The 12500-nt window shown below is 38.7% G+C and overlaps 2 protein-coding genes across 2 annotated transcripts in view; one reads left to right on the plus strand and one right to left on the minus strand.

The window, feature by feature from the left end:
- Positions 1-415, plus strand: part of LOC135105106 (DNA-directed RNA polymerase I subunit RPA1-like) — an 18164-nt gene extending 17749 nt beyond the window's left edge. The window contains exon 25 of the mRNA XM_064013107.1: positions 181-415. Coding sequence (XP_063869177.1) covers positions 181-293 — 113 coding nt within the window. The 3' untranslated portion in view covers positions 294-415. The remainder of the gene's footprint in view (positions 1-180) is intronic.
- A 1088-nt stretch (positions 416-1503) lies between these two features.
- On the minus strand, positions 1504-8897 carry LOC135105107 (cyclin-dependent kinase 5-like). Its single transcript, XM_064013108.1, has 7 exons — positions 8759-8897; positions 6928-7016; positions 6405-6598; positions 5557-5644; positions 5123-5294; positions 4392-4603; positions 1504-4033 (listed from the first exon to the last, which is right to left on the minus strand). The coding sequence occupies exons 1-7, from the start codon at positions 8793-8795 to the stop codon at positions 3935-3937; spliced, it is 891 nt and encodes a 296-aa protein (XP_063869178.1). The 5' UTR covers positions 8796-8897; the 3' UTR covers positions 1504-3934.
- Between the last annotated feature and the right edge of the window lie 3603 nt (positions 8898-12500).

Raw genomic sequence — 12500 nt, forward strand, 5'->3', positions numbered from 1 at the left:
TTAAGCATCTGTTGTTGGTATGTTTGGAGTTATGTGATTGCCTTTATTCATTGGAAATCTTGGTCTCATAATTTTGTTTTTTATTTTTTATAATTGATTACTTTGTTTTTGTTTTGTTTTTAATTTTTCCTCCTGAAGACCTACTTTTTTCACTGCTCCCTTCTTGCTTTGCCTCAATAGGTGAGAGGGATCGCATGGAATCTCCCTCAGCCAGCATTGCATTCGGCCAGCCTGTCAAGCTTGGCACAAATGCAATGCAACTTCTTCAAACAGTGAATGTTGGTGGATCTTGAGAGGGTCACCAATCCTCCAACTCTCCTGATGTGAACCTGGGTTGCTGGGCTTGATTGTGATGCATTGTCTGGTATGTCTTCAGTCTCTTCACTAATAAAGTATACATATACTGAAAAGCTAAGCATAATTTTGATAACCTCTCAGATGGAGGGCTTTATTTCTCGTCTTCAGGGTGTGCATTATGCATTAATTTAGATAATTTAGATATAGCTGTGTAATTTTTTTTCCTATTGTTATTCTTTGAACATCATCATCACTGTTAAGAGTCTTGACATGTTGCTCTCGTCTCAGAATGCCCTACAAAGGCTCCTGGGGTAAAGTACAGTGGGCCACAAGACTCCCTTTCCATGCTGGGCTGATGGGACTAAGAGTGTGAATGGTGTGTGTGTGAATGTGTGGTGCCTTGTCTGGGCCACCCTATGTGGGATTGCTGGCCTGGTAATATAGACAGATTAACTGATTCATTATTATTAGAGGTTTGACATGTTAATCTCATCTTAGAATGGCTTACAATTGGTGACTGAAGCAGGAATGCCCCATGTGCCATTCTCGTATTTTCTGAATATTATTTTGGTGCAATTTTCCATAACAGTTATTCAGCTCCATAGCTCTCTTCCATAGCCTGTCCTCCAATACATAAAATCACCTACATTGCATCTCTATATTCTTTCATTCCGGATAACTTAACAACAATTTAGATGAAAACTTTCCACTGCTTCAGTATTTGAAAGGCCTCCACACCTCCAGGTGTCTTTCACAACTCTGTGTCATTGTACACAACAAAATATTATTCTGGGAGGTCTTAATAACAATGAATCTGGTATCCAGTGTACTATGATACTCACTATTAGTTTTTTTTCTGCATTGATCTTTCCAGTACTTTACATTGTATTATACTATACAATATTAATTGTAAATATTTCCAGAATATACCTTATATTGCATAATTTTATTCCAACACTATTTATCCTATCTTTTTTCCTCCAAAATTCAAAATTTCTTCCTCTGAAATACAAGTACCATGATTCTATTCTTTATACCTTAAAACTTGTTTCAGTATTCATCATATGTTACAAAAGCCAGTTGTTAAGTTATGGTTGCATCTATATGATGCATATGATATGCGCACGCACACAGCGCACACACACAAGCACGCAAGCACGCGCACACACACTCTTCTGACATCTTCTGTTGTTAAGTTAAACTAAGTTTGAAAATCACCTAATTAGTTTATTATAGTTTAGTGGTAACCTAAGAAATGCAGTCTAGTTCACCAACTCTCCAACTCCTGCAGCAATTTGAACTGGAATGACTAGAATACACTGTATATATTGGCCTGACTGAATCCCATGTTTCACGTTGATATACAATACTAGTCAAAGACAGAAGGGAGGAGACAATTTGGCAACTGTATGAATAATGCACACACCTGCATAACTGCAGTGTGTTAGGTATGCAGTAAAACTTCTAAAGGTGTCACCATGAGTGTGTTACCAACAATACATTCCAAGGGATGCTTTGGGGAAGTGATCATAATATCAGCCAGTATACTGTCATTTATTATGCCACAAAAATGTTGAGCAGCCCATATTATATACCTCACCATGACCATGTCTGAGCTCTTCCTGATGCACAGAAAACTACTGTCTGCTAGAACGTCACTTTCCCTGGCCTGTCTGAAATGTATTCTTGCATTAGCATCTCACTTGAATGCTGAGGATAAGATTGATGATTTGAAGCTAAATCAAATATACAGAAGCTTATTAGTAGATATGTCCATTACAGTGAGGTTTTACTGCATATACTGGCATGTTTCAGTCTGAGGCTCACATTCCTCACAAAGTAAAACTAAACCATACATTTGACACTGTGATGAGAGTTTGATATTTTTTGTTCATCAGTAAAGAACATAATTCCTAATTTGTACAGGTTACTATCCATTCATAAAGGATCCAACTATGATACTTCACCTGAAAAAAAAAGACATTGTGATTAATTTGTACAGAATATTCGTATGAACAATTTGTACAAAACTTGTTCCTACTCTTATATAATTTACTTCTGAAAACTTGCAATCAAAGCTTTCAGAAACTTCATTATCAAGCATACCAGAAAATACAAAGATTTTGATTAATCTAAGATATTCTGGACACATCTCATAATTCAAGGTGTCTCCTTTAAGAGTATAAAACAAAGTATATGAAACATTTCAAGTACAAAACTAATATTTTTCAATCTAACATAAATAAATAATAACGATCAAGTACAATAAGGTAGGATGGCTACAGTTCATAACAATTTAAGGATTTAAACATAATAACTTTAATCTGTAAACATTAAAATAATCAGACTGGAAGGGGTGGAAAAAATCAGAATTTCAGTGGTGGGCACAGCTAACTGAAAAGTTGGCTTCACTTTCTGCTAGAACTGCCAATTTAAAACATGATCTCACTAATTCTTAACTGCCAAACCAGTAAGAATTTGATGGGAGGTAACAATAATTGCTGGCCTCTTTTATCATATTCATTTTTTCTTTTTTTCTTAAAAGCTTTAATGAGCTAAGATTTTAATATACTGCAGCTTAGATGTGGAGGTTTTCAAAAAGGTATAGGATGCCAAGATCACATATTGGTGACTAAATGAATATATGAAATTAAACATCAATTTACATTCAAGTATGTACAAGAGTAACTGATATTTCACCATGTCATGCCTCTAGTAAAAGGATCAAGTTGCTCTGTATTTAGGTAGTAAGAGGTGCAGCTGAAGTGCCTTCGAGGGACAGAGCGACAAACAATTTAGCCAATGAAAGAGCTTCACAGAACACACTCCTTCCACTGCAACCAATCACAGCCACCAGGGACACCACAGCCTGGCTACCATGGAACAGACAGACTATTCACATATCACAATTTTGTGTGGACTTAAAATTAATTTTCAAATGAAATGTGTGATGGTGAACAACCCAAGATTGCAAAATAATAATATGTGATATATGATATAAATAGACTGAAATAATCATGTTTAATTTAGGGTTAGCAGACAAAGTTAGTGTAACTAAATTTAGTGGAAGCTAAATGGTCTGGTAATTTTTTTTTAAATGAATGAGAACAATTATCTACTAATGAAAATGTTAATTTCACTAATTAATGATTAGTAGATCATCAGAATAGTGCCCATCACTGCTGAATATACAATTATAGTAGAAGTAACTTTGACCAAAAGATTAAAAACACAATGAACACTTGCAACTTGTTCCTCATTCTCCAATACATAGAAAATGCATTAACAAAACTGACATCCACATTCATGAATAACTTTTAAAGGTAGGTTTCATTGCCTGTCTCTCCAGAATGATGGACACCTGCAGATCATGAAGTGAGCACATCACCAGCTACTTCATGTACATAAAAAAAAAAAAAAAAAAAAAAAAAAAAAGTCTTAAGAACACCAGCTTAACTTCAATTTCCTTAAATAATTCATAAGTTCAAATAAAAGATCAAATCACAAAGACAAAAACAAACTAAGCAGATCCAATATTTAATCTCCAAAGCTTTGGAGAGTTGAGATGTAATTTCACTCATATGCACACACACTGGCATGATACAAAACTTCCCTGTGGCAATGGTTTGCTTGGGGGTCACACATTTCTGATGGAAGGTGAGAGGTCAGCAAAGTAAGAGTGTGCCATGGCATCCTCTGCATTCATCCTTGCAGATGGATTGCAGATGAGCAGCCTCTGTGAAAGAGATGAGCATGAGGTGAGGTAATGTTACATCATCATCATCCTATCATTACCATTGTGAAAATGCCAGTTTGCTGATGTCAGTGATAAATATTAGCTCATTTGTGACTAAAACTCAGCTGGGATATATGAGAGAAAGAACTGAGAAGAGAAAGAAAGGATTACACCATGCAATAACAGGAATAAATGGGGACCCTTCTGATGCAGCCATCCTCCTGAAAGACTTCTTAGGAAACAGAGATCAAATATAGATACACAGAGTGATTTGATTTTTTATATTTATTTTGGCCCAACTCATCATTAAATATGTGTGATTAGTAAGGGAAAGGGATGGTGGGCATGCATACATTACCTGAAGAAGATCTCTGCCTTTGCTGCTAAGCTTAGGGCAGACCTGAGCGAGGGTCATGGTGGGCTGGTACAAGGGAAAGGTTTTATAATCAGGCAGGGAAGTCATGCCCATCCAGGTGTCTTCCGTTGGAGTGCCGAGAAGCTTGAAGATACGCTTCACTTGATCATCCACGTCACTACCGGGAAACAGTGGGCGGCCGGCATTGGCTAGTTCTGGCGGAGAAAGGAAGGTGGTGATGGTGGTGTCTGATGACAAGCTAGTAGTTATAATAATGGTGTTAAAATTTTTTGGTTAGTTTGCTCAATTTCAACAAAATACATACATGATGAACATCAGAGTATGAATTCAATACTAATAAATTAAGTAAACAATTCATGCTATTCTGCATTTTACTGACTTCTTCAAAAGGAGAAAAAAAGTTCTTAGCAACAAATAAAAACTACATATTTGTGAGGGCCAGATCCTCATAAGTTTCACAAATGGGTCAGATGGCTTAAGAAGGGAAAACTGATTAAAATATTGCCACTGTGAGGATGTGAATGAGAACCGCTGCACTGGTATGGTGATGAGAGGTGACAGGATAGCAGTGATGGAATTACAAATGGGAACTCAATTACAAAAGAGAGGCAGAGATAAACAAGTAGACAGACTGAGAAATAGATGCAAGGACAAAAATGCAAAGACATACATAAACAGTAAACAAGTAAAACAACACTGAATTAAAGCCATACCAGCAAATATGCAGCCAGCAGACCACATATCAATGGAGGTGTTGTACAGCTTGGCACCAAACAACACATCGGGTGGCCGGTACCATAACGTCACCACCTCGGCAGAGTAGCAGCGCACAGGAATGCCAAAAGCCCGAGCCAACCCAAAATCTGCCAGCTTGAGCTCTCCATTCTGTGATACCAAAGATAAGAGAGGTTGGGGATAGGTTAGGTGACTTAAACTAAGATGCAGACAAAAGTATCATTTCATGTATACTAAGACGCAGACAAAAGTATCATTTCATGTATACCTTCAAATTTAAAAAATTCTTTCTTTATATGCAAGAGCATCAGTGCAGCATTTGTGCCAGAGCAAAGTGGTGTGAACACATAATCTGTGATATGTGATGAAGCATGATGTGTGAGTGAGGGTGGTGGTGCACTGGCTGCCTCACCTTGTTAATGAGGAGATTCTGTGGCTTGAGATCCCGGTGCAGCACATTGCGGCTGTGGCAGAACTCTAGCCCTCGCAGCAGCTGGAACCTGCAAGGACACATTCTGGAATGACAGTCTTTCTCTATTTTCAGACTGTTTTCAGACACTAAAACTTGTGAGAACCAAGACTACTAATGTTTTAGCCTATGGTCCCTTGAGTCAGGAAAGGTATTTTATCCATCCTACTGTCTTGGGCACATGCTGCAACACAGGGTTTACTGTAATGACTTCAGGAGTTTCTTTGATGTTAGTCAATTAAACTGGGAATAAAATCAAGTGACACAAAGTTTGAACAGACCACAGTGGGACTGTTTTGACAGCTGACTAAATGGGTTGCTGCTGCAGCCTCAAAGAAAGGCTGGTTCAACATTTTCCTTTTCAGTTATTTTTTACATGAGTGGAAATGTCCAAATATGAAATGGAAACTAAAGTGACAAAAGAAGATAAAACAAATATTTTCATCATGAAAAAAAAAAATAAATAAATAAAAAATAAAATAAATAAATAAATAAATAAATAAATAATAAAAAAATAAAGTAAATAAAAATAAATAAATAAAAATATAATAAATAAACAAAATAAATAAAAATAAATAAATAAATAAAAAATAATAATAATGGCTCTTTTGTTTCCCATATTAGAAGATCAAAATTCTAGTCAAGGAGGCTCTCTGTCCTCCACCATCATCTTTTCAGTACAGAAAATATCTGCTTCCTCTACCAAAGTTCAATAAATACTCATCATTTTAAACATCACTGTAACTCAGTTCTGCACACAGGCAGAGCACATCCATACACACAACACTTACATGAAAGACTTAACAATGTCAGGGTCAATTTCTCCATTGAGACTGTCAAAGTATTTTTTCAAGTCTTGATCACAATGTTCAAACACCAGTGTGAGTTTCTTGTCTGAGTGCAGAACATCATGCAGCCTCACAATGTTCTTGTGCTTCAGCTCCTTCAGCAGACAGATCTCCCGCAGGGCTGATGAGGGCACCCCCTGGAGGCAAGAAAGGAGGAAGTACAAATATAAATAGAATGAACTTATAGTGAACCAGGTTAACTAATTTTGACATGATCCACATACATCATTCCTGATATGATGAGAAATGAATGCCCACTGTCTTTCTCTACAAACAACCTTTTAATCATCAAGATGTGCCTCCTTCCATCTATCATGTCACCTCTGAACCATCCAGTCAATTACCAAATCCCTTATAGCTTGCAAAGTTCAACAGAAATTATGGGATCTCTTATACTTAAGTAATGAACAGTACAGTGTACACACACCTTTCATTGCTAAGCAACAGTTACAGTACCACCACTCACTTCATCGTCGTCATCCAGCCGTACTCTCTTCAGCGCCACTATCTCCTGTGTCTCTCTGTTCTTGGCTTTGAATACAGTGCCATATGTTCCTGTTGGGAAGTGAAAACTTAGCTGTTAATGTGATGTGTACCAATTCATGTTGAGTTTTCTCTTACATGTGTACATCTTCCAAAAACAGCTTTGATTCTACACCACATCTCTTCATTGGGTTTTGTCTTTGTTGACTTATTTGGGGTCACCCTTGGTTATGTTAGTGACATGATCTATCTTGTGCGGCATCACAAATTCTAAGTCCATGCCGATGAGGCTCACTAGGAGGGATACAGTGTAATGGATGTGTTAGTATGTTGGTTTCCAGTATGGAATGGCACATGCTCTCTTGTATCTCTTTTGTTCAGCCAATGAGTGCTGTCCTTTTAATGACGTATTCAAATGTCATTAAACGTCATTTACTTCCGGCCAATGTGTCGATTACTTTCAGCCAATCACCATGAGTATATGCAGAAGCTGCAGTAGTCAGCTGGCTAACCACAGGGGTTCCCAGTATCACAATGGTAGCAGAGTGCAGTGGACATAAATTTGAATACCAGGATTTTACTGTGCAAATCCATAAGCAAGATGACATGGGTGTACATTTTATAAGATCACACGGTGTGTTGCTGAAATCAATCAAGTGCTGAACACTCAGTGGTACCAGTACCCTAAGAGGATGAGTAAGAGGTCGACCAACCACACCCTGGACCTTCCACTTCCTATTATGGCATACAGTTGGTTAAGTTAGCGTCATTAAGGGGGTGTCCAGCTGGGGAAGGTTGGTGTTGGGCAAAGCCCATCCAGGTTAAGTTAGTTTATGTCCTTCATGGAGTGTCCAGGGGGGATCAAACGTCACCTGGTTAGGTTAGGTAAAGTTAGGTTAGGCTAGAAAGTTCCCCAGTTTTTAAAATATGGTGTCTCATCCTTAAACTTTTTTCATGAATGTCTAAATTTGGCATAATTTGGTTTTCCCTTCTAAAACCCACTTTCCCAACAAGGATGTATAGTGTTAAACTGCGATTTTACCAGTTTGGATAATGTAGCCGGGGATATGGGGGGGACAGAACCTTCAATTAGCAACTTAGTGACTTGAAAGCATTAGGATAGCATAGCAGAGATATGGGTGGGGGGCAGATATTCCCTGTTTCCCAAAAGTGTTGTTTTCTTCTTAGACTTTTGAGGTTTCCCAAATTTGGCCTATTTTGGCCTTCCTCATCCTAAAACCCTGCTTTCCTGCCAGGTATCCAAGCTTGCTTGTCCTGGAGAGGCGCAGCAAAAGAAAACATAAGGAGCCACTACTGGTAAGATTTACCCTCCCTATGACTGACTTTTATATCCGCCTGTCTTGAGCTGTGACACTTGCATATCCCTCGTCTCCCAAACGATATTTACTTTTATGGCAAGGCCACAGTGTATCCTTAGTTATATTGAAGTTTCGTTATTGTACGTGACAGGGACTTTTTAGAAAGCGTAACCCTGACTTTTTATACCAACCTGTTAGTTACGGGCTAGGTGACACTTGCATCATTCTCCTCTCGTGACCTCGACCAACACACAGCCTTAGGTAGATAAGACCAAGAGCTCTTCATGGTATTATGTGCCAAAGAATACCAAGAGACAAAGCTAACAAACTCCTTATGCCTTTCTACACCTGCTTATGGAGAGCTACATTATATCTGGCTGTCTTGTGCTATGTGACACTCGCAGCTGCCTCTTCTTGTGGCCTCACTCAACACACAGCCTTAGCGAGAAAATACCATGGTCTCTTAGAGGTGTTCTGTGCCAGGGAGCACCTTACCTTCACCGATTTTTTCCAGTTTCTCATATTTCTGCATTGTTCCCCCTGTCAGCCTCCGCCTCCCCCGGCCACTGTTTGTTTACATCTGCGCTGCCATGAGGTCAGGCTGGTACGCGCCTTCTCATACATGAATAACACAATGAATTACATTATCCAAACTATAAGAAAAAAAAAAAAAATATTAGGCCTATACGTGATAGTTTCTTAATTTTACATCTAGTTTATACCTATGCATGCCTATTATCCCCGTCCATTATTTCATCTAATCTCCATAAAATTTTTGATGGCTGCCCTAATCTTATGACAAGCTGGCGATAGTTGTGGGGCTGTGAAGAAAAAAATAAATAAAAAGAATGATAAAGAGTGTGTAATAAATGAAGCATTAGAATATATAAAAAAAAGTGAATAGTCCCGTTATTAAGACTGTACATCCTGGAAAAATGGACTTGGAGAAAGCGGGACAACAGGTCAGCAACAGCACATTAGTCACTGGATTCTTTGACTCAAATTGCTTTGAGGTGAAGAATTCGTTGTCATGTGCAGCTGAGTGTTATAATGGTAAGAGAGAGAGAGAGAGAGAGAGAGAGAGAGAGAGAGAGAGAGAGAGAGTATTGCTTCATTCAAGGTCCTGCCAAATTCTACATGTGTTTTCGTCCAGTAATTAAATTAATATGGCGGGTTTATACGGGGCTGTTTTCCACCCGGCTGTTTGCAGCTACCCGGAGCAGCCGGCAGGTTTCACCCGAAAGCATTCACATGGTGGAGAGCAGCCGCTAGCCCGCTGCATAAAAGAATAATCAAGATGGAGTCTTCCTTCTCTGAGCTGGTTGCTATAATTGCGATTTTGCTGTGCTAGAAGAAGAAGAAAAAGAAAAAAAAAAAAAAGCAAAGAAAATGACTGTGGACTCGTTCCTGGTCTATATAGCCTTGCAGGCTGTGGTGCTCATGTTGCCCTGGTACATACATCTTGGTCTGGCATACACATGGTGGGCCGCTGGCTTCCTGTGACCATGTAAACAAACCAATTCCGCGTCCGTTTTCCATTTTTTTTTTATAGATAAATTTAAATATTTCATTTATTTATTGTATATAAAGATACGGCCAATGGTTATTACTAAAACACTTTCCAACAATATTCCTTCTATTTTCAATTTTATATTGATAGATGTTCTCATTTAACCCTGAAAAATTGCCAGGATGGCAGCCGATCAGACCGACAGAGCCGGCTGCTCCGGCAGTTCAGTAAATCACAACTGCATCTCGTTACCGATTGCAAGCAGCTGCGAATTGCCCCGTGTAAACACCCCTAACCACGCATATACCAAGTACGGACAGGGCTCAACAAGCAGCTCATTAGCCAGTTCGGAGCATTGTTTTGGTGAGTGAGACGTCAGCTGATACCGAACACGTGTCGTCCACAGGGTAAGTATCAGGTGGTTTTGTATTTATTTCAGTAGATAAGATTGAACCTCCGCCTTGACTGGCCTGCCACCTTGACATTTAAGTTAGAGAATACCAAGATTTATTTATTCCACCCCCCCCTCTCCAAATCAGTTTTCCAGATTAGTATCAGATGGTATTGTGTTTACTGTGGTAGATCTGAATATTAATTAACCTTGGCTGTCTTATCGAGGTGATATTTAAGGTAGAAAATGTTAATATTGATTAGTCCTCCCCATCCCCGAAACAGTCGCCCCTAAGGTCAGTATCAGATGATACTGCGTTTAATTTAGTAGATCTGAGTAACTATCGAACTTGACTGTCTTATCCCAATGATATTTAAGGTTAGAAAATCCTAAGGTTTATTTTTTCCCTTCGAAACGGTCGTTCTCAAGGTCAGCATCAGATGGTGTTGTGTTTATTTTAGTAGATCTGAGTGTGTCGACCTTTACTGCCATACCTCAATGATATTTAAATAAGAAAACTCGTAAGTTTTTTTTTTTTTTCGCTTCTTTTTAAGCAGCGCCCTTCATCACGTGCTGTAGGGGTTGTGTAATCTTCCCAGCACCTGTTGTTGATGTAAGAATAAGTTTTACTGCTGCTATGTAAACACTGTGCAACAAGGACTAAGGCTGTTCAGATATAGAGCTTTACGAGTTAAATATACGCCCCTCTTCATGATAGTAAGAAGATAGGATAGGGACATTTCAAACTAAGTTAAGTTTTCCAAGACTACATGGAAAATTTGGTTCTGCTAGTCCATCTCTTGTTTTGCTGTAAATCTTCTTCCACAAGCTTGAAATGTTCAGGACTATTGGCTTGAGTGATCAGACCTAACGACGCTACTGTGCTAGGCTATATGATGGGACGCTAGTTAGACAAGGACCTGTTATCTTTGTTAATTAACTCTTTTACTGTGATACAGGACAATTAACAGCCCCAGAAGTAATGGATGAAAATGTTTATAAGCATCTACAAGAAAGAAGAGGATTAAAAAGAGTAGATCTTGCAATTTCTACCCTGTTTAAAGGTTAGAAGTGGCTGTAGAACAAGTAAAGCTGTCTCAGAGTGATTAGTGAGTAGGGGAAGCAGTTTAACGGTTAATTCCACTCCTACCATTAGATGCATGAAGAAACACAGTGCAGCTTACCATCACTATAACTTTTTAAACTAACAGTAAGATGCGTGAAGAAATGCATAGATAACACTTCATACACAAACAAGTGCTTAGGTAGAAAATAGGTGTAGAAAATTAGGTATCGAAAAATGGGTGCATGAAGAAACAGACTGCTTAAGTACCACTATTATTTAAACAATGACATGGTTGAAGAGATGAGTAAGTAGTACATTAGTGGAGCGATAGGCGAGTCAATAGGGAGCTTTAAAGGATGTACTAGTGGCAAGAGATGCAGGTCACTGTTACGGTATGCGAATCTTTACGTATTTGGATAGGGTAAAGGTGGAAATAGGTAGATATGTACCTCAAATAAATAAATAAACCACTAGAGCGGCAGATGAGTGACACAGACTCAGATTGTTAGTACTGAGTTAATAGGGAAATTTAAAAGATTAGACACATATTTGGATAGGGATGATGGGTGGAATTGAATAGATATGTACATGAAAAATAGATAAATAAATAAATAAGTCATCAATAGAGCTGTAGATGATAGTGATGAGTCAATAGAGGACATTAAAAGAAGAATAAACACGTAATTGGATAGCGATGATAGGTGACAATATGTAGTGTAGATGATAGTGATGAGTCAATAGAGGACATTAAAAGAAGAATAAACACGTATTTGGATAGCGATGATAGGTGACAATATGTAGTAGATATGTACGTAAAAAAAAAAAAATAAATAAATACAGACAGATACTTAGCACAGGGAATAGCAAAAGTGGAGTAGGGGGGGGGAGGTAGTAAGGGGTGACCAGTGACCACACCCTCACACGTGTACTAGTGGCAAGAGATGCAGGTCACTGTTACGGTATGCGAATCTTCTACGTCACTGTCATTCTCTCTCTCTCTCTCTCTCTCTCTCTCTCTCTCTCTCTCTCTCTCTCTCTCTCTCTCTCTCTCTCTCTCTCTCTCTCTCTCTCTCTCTCTCTCTCCACCACGCACTCTGGACCTCCTTATATACACGTGTAACAGGTGAATCTGCAAGCAGGTCATTGTTACGGTACCATAAACACTTCTTACGTCTCTCTCTCTCTCTCTCTCTCTCTCTCTCTCTCTCTCTCTCTCTCTCTCTCTCTCTCTCTCTCTCTCTCTCTCTCTCTCTCTCTCTCTCATACCAGC

The sequence above is a fragment of the Scylla paramamosain genome, chromosome 11, assembly GCF_035594125.1.
Source record: "Scylla paramamosain isolate STU-SP2022 chromosome 11, ASM3559412v1, whole genome shotgun sequence".
NCBI lineage: Eukaryota > Metazoa > Arthropoda > Malacostraca > Decapoda > Portunidae > Scylla > Scylla paramamosain.

Coding starts and splice junctions, on each gene's coding strand:
- LOC135105107 (XM_064013108.1), bottom strand. CDS start 8,795: ATGCAGAAATATGAGAAACTGGAAAAAATCGGTGAAG. Junction 5,645..6,404: donor GACATTGTTAAGTCTTTCAT/GTAAGTGTTGTG, acceptor GTGTCCTTGCAG/GTTCCAGCTGCTGCGAGGGC. Junction 4,034..4,391: donor AAGGCAGAGATCTTCTTCAG/GTAATGTATGCA, acceptor TCTCTTTCACAG/AGGCTGCTCATCTGCAATCC.